General features: G+C 41.9%; 1 protein-coding gene across 1 annotated transcript in view; it reads left to right on the forward strand.

Moving 5' to 3' along the window:
• LOC115119782 (pleckstrin homology domain-containing family G member 4B-like) overlaps positions 1 to 10,000 on the forward strand; it is a 78,096-nt gene that overhangs the window by 58,447 nt on the left and 9,649 nt on the right. The window contains 6 exon segments of the mRNA XM_065015519.1: positions 794 to 937; positions 2,511 to 2,633; positions 2,750 to 2,914; positions 4,674 to 4,849; positions 7,854 to 8,420; positions 8,422 to 8,838. Coding sequence (XP_064871591.1) covers positions 794 to 937; positions 2,511 to 2,633; positions 2,750 to 2,914; positions 4,674 to 4,849; positions 7,854 to 8,420; positions 8,422 to 8,838 — 1,592 coding nt within the window.

Raw genomic sequence — 10,000 nt, forward strand, 5'->3', positions numbered from 1 at the left:
AATGTAGTGCACTATATAGGGAAGAGTGTGCCAAATGTAGTGCACTATACAGGGAAGAGTGTGCCAAATGTAGTGCACTATATAGGGAAGAGTGTGCCAAATGTAGTGCACTATATAGGGAAGAGTGTGCCAAATGTAGTGCACTATATAGGGAAGAGTGTGCCAAATGTAGTGCACTATATAGGGAAGAGTGTGCCAAATGTAGTGCACTATATAGGGAAGAGTGTGCCAAATGTAGTGCACTATATAGGGAAGTGTGTGCCAAATGTAGTGCACTATATAGGGAAGAGTGTGCCAAATGTAGTGCACTATATAGGGAAGAGTGTGCCAAATGTAGTGCACTATATAGGGAAGAGTGTGCCAAATGTAGTGCACTATATAGGGAAGAGTGTGTCAAATGTAGTGCACTATATAGGGAAGAGTGTGCCAAATGTAGTGCACTATACAGGGAAGAGTGTGCCAAATGTAGTGCACTATATAGGGAAGAGTGTGCCAAATGTAGTGCACTATATAGGGAAGAGTGTGCCAAATTTAGTGCACTATATAGGGAAGAGTGTGCCAAATGTAGTGCACTATATAGGGAAGAGTGTGCCATTTGAGACAGATGGGAGTTCTATCCAAAGATCAGAATGTTGTCCGTATTAAACCTCTGTAGAGATCATGTATAACTCCTTTATGAAGCATTCAGACAGCGTAACGCTCAACACAAACATATATAGTTATGGTCACTGATGATAAATCTATTACCCATCACCACCGTTCGTTGCCAACCTACTGTTGTCCTTGCTGTCCATCCAGGGATGCAGTGGACATGGTGAATGTCCTTTATAACCAGGTGGATGAGGAGGTCCATAAACTGGTCATCCTCTCCAACAAGTCCCTGAAACAGCTGGAGAGTCTTCTGGAGGTCCGCAGGTTTGAGGAACAGACAGAGCAGGTGGGATTTTCACTTCAGTCAGACTGATGGCTTGTCTTTGGGCATTTCATTCTGTCGTTGTGATTTCACTTCAGTCAGGCTGATGGCTTGTCTTTGGGCATTTCATTCTGTCGTTGTGATTTCACTTCAGTCAGGCTGATGGCTTGTCTTTGGGCATTTCATTCTGTCGTTGTGATTTCACTTCAGTCAGGCTGATGGCTTGTCTTTGGGCATTTCATTCTGTCGTTGTGATTTCACTTCAGTCAGGCTGATGGCTTGTCTTTGGGCATTTCATTCTGTCGTTGTGATTTCACTTCAGTCAGACTGATGGCTTGTCTTTGGGCATTTCATTCTGTCGTTGTGATTTCACTTCAGTCAGGCTGATGGCTTGTCTTTGGGCATTTCATTCTGTCGTTGTGATTTCACTTCAGTCTGATGGCTTGTCTTTGGGATTTCACTTCAGTCAGACTGATGGCTTGTCTTTGGGCATTTCATTCTGTCGTTGTGATTTCACTTCAGTCAGACTGATGGCTTGTCTTTGGGCATTTCATTCTGTCGTTGTGATTTCACTTCAGTCAGGCTGATGGCTTGTCTTTGGGCATTTCATTCTGTCGTTGTGATTTCACTTCAGTCAGACTGATGGCTTGTCTTTGGGCATTTCATTCTGTCGTTGTGATTTCACTTCAGTCAGACTGATGGCTTGTCTTTGGGCATTTCATTCTGTCGTTGTGATTTCACTTCAGTCAGACTGATGGCTTGTCTTTGGGCATTTCATTCTGTCGTTGTGATTTCACTTCAGTCAGACTGATGGCTTGTCTTTGGGCATTTCATTCTGTCGTTGTGATTTCACTTCAGTCAGACTGATGGCTTGTCTTTGGGCATTTCATTCTGTCGTTGTGATTTCACTTCAGTCAGGCTGATGGCTTGTCTTTGGGCATTTCATTCTGTCGTTGTGATTTCACTTCAGTCAGACTGATGGCTTGTCTTTGGGCATTTCATTCTGTCGTTGTGATTTCACTTCAGTCAGACTGATGGCTTGTCTTTGGGCATTTCATTCTGTCGTTGTGATTTCACTTCAGTCAGACTGATGGCTTGTCTTTGGGCATTTCATTCTGTCGTTGTGATTTCACTTCAGTCAGACTGATGGCTTGTCTTTGGGCATTTCATTCTGTCGTTGTGATTTCACTTCAGTCAGACTGATGGCTTGTCTTTGGGCATTTCATTCTGTCGTTGTGATTTCACTTCAGTCAGACTGATGGCTTGTCTTTGGGCATTTCATTCTGCATTTCAGATTCTTGTCTTTGGGTTGTGATTTCACTTCAGTCAGACTGATGGCTTGTCTTTGGGCATTTCATTCTGTCGTTGTGATTTCACTTCAGTCAGACTGATGGCTTGTCTTTGGGCATTTCATTCTGTCGTTGTGATTGTGCTTACATACAGTATGTTGAAGTAATTTCTAACTTGATCTACTAATGTCTAATAAGCTGCTAGTAATCTGATAATGTGAGCTACAGTGGCCCTGATTCTAAAGTATTGGATGTTAGCGTATTATACAAAAGCCTTACATCCCATCTCCTTCCGTCTCTCCCTCCAGGTCAAAGTATGGTTCAGTGTGGAAGGAGAGAAGCACCTCACTGCCCTGGACTCTCTTCCTCTCTCTCTGGCTGCGGTCAAAGACATGAGGCAGAGTTTGGAACAGTTCTTTGAGGAGTCAGTAGTAAGTTTAAACATTGTACATTTCTTCCTGACTTGTTGTTTTCTGCTTTGAAAACTGCTTCTAAGACTCTTATAAACTCAGTTTCCCATGATCCTCTCCTCTCTGTCCACGTACAGCAGCAGCAGAAGCAGGGTTTACTGCTGGTCAGGCAGTCAGGGGAGTCTCTGCCCAGCTCGGCCTTGCTGGACTTCAAACAACACCTGGGATCCATCCTGGGCAGAGTGGAGAGGAGGAAGAACCAGCTAGACATCCTCACCAACCTCTACGAGTTCTACGGCTCGGTAAAGACAGACCCAGGATCATTTCCCATTCTTCATTTATTTATCAAGCAAGAGAGATTGAGGGAAAAGGATGTGATGAGGTGTCTTGACTGGCCACCCCACATAGCCTGGTTCCTCTCTAGGTTTCTTCCTAGGTTTTGAACTTTCTAGGGAGGTTTTCCTAGCCACCGTGCTTCTACACCTGCATTGCTTGCTGTTTGGGGTTTTAGGCTGGGTTTCTGTACAGCACTTTGAGATATCAGCTGATGTACGAAGGGCGCTATATAAATTAATTTGATTTGATTTCTTGGCCTGCATCCCAAATGGCGCTATGAATCCTGGTCCAATAGGGAATAGGGAGCCACTTATGACACAGAATACAGTAAGGGTTGATCCTCCTTAATATGCTGCTGTGTTTGAACCTTGACCTATTGATAGATACAATAGATACAGATTTTATACATTATATCAATCATATACACTGAGTGTACAAAACATTAAGGACACCTTCCTAATATTGAGTTGCATCCCCCCTTTTGCCCTCAGAACAGCCTCAATTCGTCAGGACATGGACTCTACAAGGCGTGGACAGGGATGCTGGCCCATGTTGACTCTACAAGGCGTCGAAAGCGTTCCACAGGGATGCTGGCCCATGTTGACTCTACAAGGCGTCGAAAGCGTTCCACAGGGATGCTGGCCCATGTTGACTCTACAATGAGTTGAAAGCGTTCCACAGGGATGCTGGCCCATGTTGACTCTACAAGGCGTCGAAAGCGTTCCACAGGGATGCTGGCCCATGTTGACTCTACAAGGAGTTGAAAGCGTTCCACAGGGATGCTGGCCCATGTTGACTCTACAAGGAGTTGAAAGCGTTCCACAGGGATGCTGGCCCATCTTGACTCTACAAGGCGTCGAAAGCGTTCCACAGGGATGCTGGCCCATGTTGACTCTACAAGGCGTCGAAAGCGTTCCACAGGGATGCTGGCCCATGTTGACTCTACAATGAGTTGAAAGCGTTCCACAGGGATGCTGGCCCATGTTGACTCTACAAGGCGTCGAAAGCGTTCCACAGGGATGCTGGCCCATGTTGACTCTACAAGGAGTTGAAAGCGTTCCACAGGGATGCTGGCCCATGTTGACTCTACAAGGAGTTGAAAGCGTTCCACAGTGATGTTGGCCCATGTTGACTCTACAAGGAGTTGAAAGCGTTTCACAGGGATGCTGGCCCATGTTGACTCTACAAGGAGTTGAAAGCATTCCACAGGAATGCTGGCCCATGTTGACTCTACAAGGCGTCGAAGCGTTCCACAGGGATGCTGGCCCATGTTGACTCCAATGCTTCCCACAGTTGTGGCAAGTTGGCTGGATGTCCTTTGGTTGGTGGACTCTCCTTGATACACACAGGAACTGCTGAGCATGAAAACCCCAGCAGTGTTACAGTTCATGACATAAACCGGGGGGCCTGATACCTGCCACCACATCCCATTCAAAGGCACTTATACATATGTTGTCTTGCCCATTCACACTCTGAATGGAACACATACACAATCCATGTCTCAATTGTCTCAAGGCTTACAAATCATACTTTAACCAGGTCTCCTCTCCTTCATCTCCACTGATTGAAGTGGATTTAACAAAGTGACATAAATAAGGGATCATAGATTTCACGTGGATTCACCTGGTCAGTCTGTGTCATTGAAGGAGCAGGTGTTCCTAATGGTTTGTCCACTCAGTGTCTGTTCTAATTCTATGTCTACGTACTATCCGTCCTGTCCTGCAGGCTAACCAGTGGATGGAGCACTGCCAGGACTACCTCCGGCAGCTGAACCTGGAGAGCAGTGGTGTGAGCCTCCCTCCTGCAGTACTTGAGATCCTCCAGGACTATCAGATGGAGGCCTCCACGTTCTCCCTGGACAACTTCAGCTCCCTCAATGATATGGTCCTGTCCTTGGACAGGTATACCGCCTGCTGTAAGATAGGCTGGGGAAGGGTAGGGTGGGGTAGGGTTGGGTAGGGTAGGATGGGGTAGGATAGGAAAGAGTAGGATGGGGTAGGGTAGGAAAGAGTAGGGTGGAGTAGGATAGGAAAGAGTAGGATGGGGTAGGTTAGTGTGGGGTAGGGTAGGGTAGGATAGGAAAGAGTAGATTAGGATAGGGTAGGGCAGGAAAGAGCAGGATGGGATAGGAAAGAGTAAGATGGGGTAGGATAGGGTATGATAGGAAAGAGTAAGATGGGGTAGGATAGGGTATGATAGGAAAGAGTAGATTAGGATAGGGTTGGATAAGCTAGGAAAGAGTAGTACAGAATAGGAAAGAGTAGGATAGGGTAGCATAGGAAAGAGTAGGGTAGGATAGGAAAGAGTAGTATAGGGTAGGGTAAAATAGGGTAGGGTAGGATGGGGTAGGATGGGAAAGAGTAGTATAGGGTAGGATAGGAAAGCGTTGGATAGGGTAGGGTAGGATGGGGTAGGATAGGAACAAGTAGAATAGGGTAGAATATGAGTAGGTTGGGGTAGGATAGGGTAGGGTAGGGTAAGATGGGGTAGGGTAGGGTAGGATAGGAAAAGGTAGGATAGGGTAGGTTAGGAAAGGAAAGAGTATGATAGCTTCAGCAACAGCTAATGCAGATCCAAATAAGGTCCTAAATCCTAATAGTATAGCTATAATTTTGTTAATTTCTTTGTGAAAAGTTCAGTTAAGTTTTCTGCATCATATTGGCCGCCTTTTTGTCTTTTTTTGGATTCCACTTGCCATTGTATTTTAGGAATAGAAAACAATGTGTTTTCATAGAAGGACACAAATCAAAACTTCTTGAACCACGGCCGGCCTGTTCATTAGGCAGGATTAGGCAGTCGCCTATTGCGGAAGATTGACAAGGATGGCATTTTCTGAGCTTATATGTCATCGTAATTATTATTATTATTATTATTATTATTATGTCATAGTTATTATTATTAAACAGTAGTTACCATATTATTATTATGTCATAGTTATTATTATTATTATTATTATTATGTCATAGTTATTATTATTATTATTATTATTATTATTATTATTATGTCATAGTTATTATTATTATTATGTCATAGTTATTATTATTATTATGTCATAGTTGTTATTATTATTTCATAGTTATTATTATTAGACTGTAGTTTTCATATTATTATTATGTCATAGTTATTATTATTATTATTATTATTATGTCATAGTTATTATTATTATTATTATTATTATTATGTCATAGATATTATTATTATTATTTCATAGTTATTATTATTAGACTGTAGTTTTCATATTATTATTATGTCATAGTTATTATTATTATTATTATTATTATTATTATTATTATGTCATAGTTATTATTATTATTATTATTATTATTATGTCATAGTTATTATTATTATTATTTCATAGTTATTATTATTATTATTATTATTATGTCATAGTTATTATTATTATTATTATTATTTCATAGTTATTATTATTAGACTGTAGTTGCCATATTATTATTAGACTGTAGTTGCCATATTATTATTAGACTGTAGTTTCCATATTATTATTAGACTGTAGTTTCCATATTATTATTAGACTGTAGTTGATATATTATTATTAGACTGTAGTTGCCATATTATTATTAGACTGTAGTTGATATATTATTATTAGACTGTAGTTGATATATTATTATTAGACTGTAGCCATATTATTATTGATATATTATTATTAGACTGTAGTTGCCTGTAGTTGATATATTATTATTAGACTGTAGTTTCCATATTATTATTAGACTGTAGTTGATATATTATTATTAGACTGTAGTTTCCATATTATTATTAGACTGTAGTTGATATATTATTATTAGACTGTAGTTGCCATATTATTATTAGACTGTAGTTGATATATTATTATTAGACTGTAGTTGAAATATTATTATTAGACTGTAGTTGATATATTATTATTAGACTGTAGTTGCCATATTATTATTAGACTGTAGTTTCCATATTATTATTAGACTGTAGTTTCCATATTATTATTAGACTGTAGTTGATATATTATTATTAGACTGTAGTTGATATATTATTATTAGACTGTAGTTGCCATATTATTATTAGACTGTAGTTTCCATATTATTATTAGACTGTAGTTGATATATTATTATTAGACTGTAGTTGATATATTATTATTAGACTGTAGTTGATATATTATTATTAGACTGTAGTTGCCATATTATTATTATTATTTCATAGTTATTATTATTAGACTGTAGTTGATATATTATTATTAGACTGTAGTTGATATATTATTATTAGACTGTAGTTGCCATATTATTATTAGACTGTAGTTGATATATTATTATTAGACTGATATATTATTATTAGTTGCCATATTATTATTATTATTTCATAGTTATTATTATTAGACTGTAGTTGATATATTATTATTAGACTGTAGTTGATATATTATTATTAGACTGTAGTTGATATATTATTATTAGACTGTAGTTGCCATATTATTATTAGACTGTAGTTGATATATTATTATTAGACTGTAGTTGCCATATTATTATTAGACTGTAGTTGATATATTATTATTAGACTGTAGTTGATATATTATTATTAGACTGTAGTTGATATATTATTATTAGACTGTAGTTGCCATATTATTATTAGACTGTAGTTGATATATTATTATTAGACTGTAGTTTCCATATTATTATTAGACTGTAGTTGATATATTATTATTGCTACTAAGTATTACTTACTAAGTCATTTAGGGGCTTTTTTCACTTTGGGGTGCAGTTTCCCCAAAGTACAGATCTAGGATCAGCTTCCCCTCCCCCTCCCCCAATCCTAACCTTCATCATTAGTAGGGGAAATGAAAAACTTACCCCAGATGAGTGTCTTGGGGCAACTTCACACTACACCCGTTTTTTCCACTGACCTTGTCTCTCTCCCTCTGGCCAGCCCCCGGCAGACCCATCAGTGGAACATCCTGTGGACCAAGTGTCAACAGACCAAGAACCAGCTGGAGAAAACCCTGGCCCAGGCCACAGCAGCAGTTACTGCAGCTTCTGACTCTGCAGCTTCTGACTCTGCAGCCTCTAACTCTGCAGCCTCTAACTCTGCAGCCTCTGACTCTGCAGCCTCTAACTCTGCAGCCTCTAACTCTGCAGCCTCTGACTCTGCAGCCTCTAACTCTGCAGCCTCTGACTCGGCAGCCTCTGACTCTGCAGCCTCTGACTCTGCAGCCTCTAACTCTGCAGCCTCTGACTCTGCAGCCAGAAATCTAACCAAAGACCCTTCAGAGGCTGCAGACAGACAGGGGGGCTGCACTCACACAGAGCAGCACGGGGCTGTTGGAGGGGATCGTGTTTTACCTGAGTTGCCCACTCTAGGGTCAAGGATCATAGTGTCGTCGCTGGAGTTTGAGGAAGAAACCAAGCCTCACTCCACAGGGCACTTCTCCTCCAACAACAACAAGAGCCCCTCTTCCTGCTCCTTCACCTCCTCCTCCCTCTTCCCCTTCCCCCCCCCCAGAGGGAGACCCCCTCCTCCTCAAGCTGCGGCAGAGCCCCTCTCTGTTCGACGACACGGACAGCGACTGCACCATCGACTCCATGGGGGCCGCCTCCTGCCACTCGGAGCCTGTCTATTCGTCCTCTGGGACGCCACTCCACCAGCACCGCCAGCACCGCAAACAGCCGCTCAAGAAGATCATGAAGAAGACGCTGAGCTATGAGCTGCCGGCGGCGCAGGACGGTGGCCACGTTGACACCAGCCACCTGCATGGCTACACGGGGGTGTACATCAAGGGCCTGGAGGTGACCAACAACGTGTTGGTGGAGAAGAAGCTGCAGAGGCCTGACGTGGTGAGCCCGGCGCTGGGACGCAGCCGCAGCATGTCCTCCCCCACCAGACACCCAGAGGGAGATGGAAAGAAGCATAGCAGGTGAGGGGAAGGGGAAAGGGGGAGACCTAGTCAGTTGTACAACTAAATGCATTCAACTGAAATGTGTCTTCCTCATTTAACCCCTCTGACTCAGAGAGGTGCAGGTGGGGGCCTGACTTAATCAACGTCCACGTCTTCAGCGCCCGGGGAACACTGGGTTAACTGCCTTGCTCAGGGGCAAAAGGACAGATTTTGACCTTGTCAGTTCAGGGATTCAATCCAGCAACCTTTCGGTTACTGAACCAACCCGCCAGGCTACAGGACACACTGTCAGCTGAATTAACAAAATAATATTGACTGTGTCCCAAATGGCACCCTATTCCCTATATAGTGCACTACTTTAGACCAGGGCCCTATTCCCTATATAGTGCACTACTTTAGACCATGGCCCTATTCCCTATATAGTGCACTACTTTAGACCATGGCCCTATTCCCTATATAGTGCACTACTTTAGACCAGGGCCCTATTCCCTATATAGTGCACTACTTTAGACCATGGCCCTATTCCCTATATAGTGCACTACTTTAGACCATGGCCCCATTCCCTATATAGTGCACTACTTTAGACCATGGCCCTATTCCCTATATAGTATACTACTTTAGACCATGGCCCTATTCCCTATATAGTGCACCACTTTAGACCAGGGCCCTATTCCCTATATAGTGCACTACTTTAGACCAGGGCCCTATTCCCTATATAGTGCACTACTTTAGACCATGGCCCTATTCCCTATATAGTGCACTACTTTAGACCAGGGCCCTATTCCTTCCTAGCAACATGAATGAAAAATCTGCCATTTTGGTCAGAAAAACTTTCATTCATTGAATGATAGGATCTCTGTCTCTTCCCTCCTCAACAGTAAATGATAGGATCTCTGTCTCTTCCCTCCTCAACAGTAAATGATAGGATCTCTGTCTCTTCCCTCCTCAACAGTAAATGATAGGATCTCAGTAAATGATAGGATCTCTGTCTCTTCCCTCCTCAACAGTAAATGATAGGATCTCTGTCTCTTCCCTCCTCAACAGTAAATGATAGGATCTCTGTCTCTTCCCTCCTCAACAGTAAATGATAGGATCTCTGTCTCTTCCTTCCTCAACAGTAAATGATAGGATCTCTGTCTCTTCCTTCCTAAAACAGTAAATGATAGGATCTCTGTCTCTT

The sequence above is a fragment of the Oncorhynchus nerka genome, unplaced genomic scaffold, assembly GCF_034236695.1.
Source record: "Oncorhynchus nerka isolate Pitt River unplaced genomic scaffold, Oner_Uvic_2.0 unplaced_scaffold_1387, whole genome shotgun sequence".
Lineage (NCBI taxonomy): Eukaryota > Metazoa > Chordata > Actinopteri > Salmoniformes > Salmonidae > Oncorhynchus > Oncorhynchus nerka.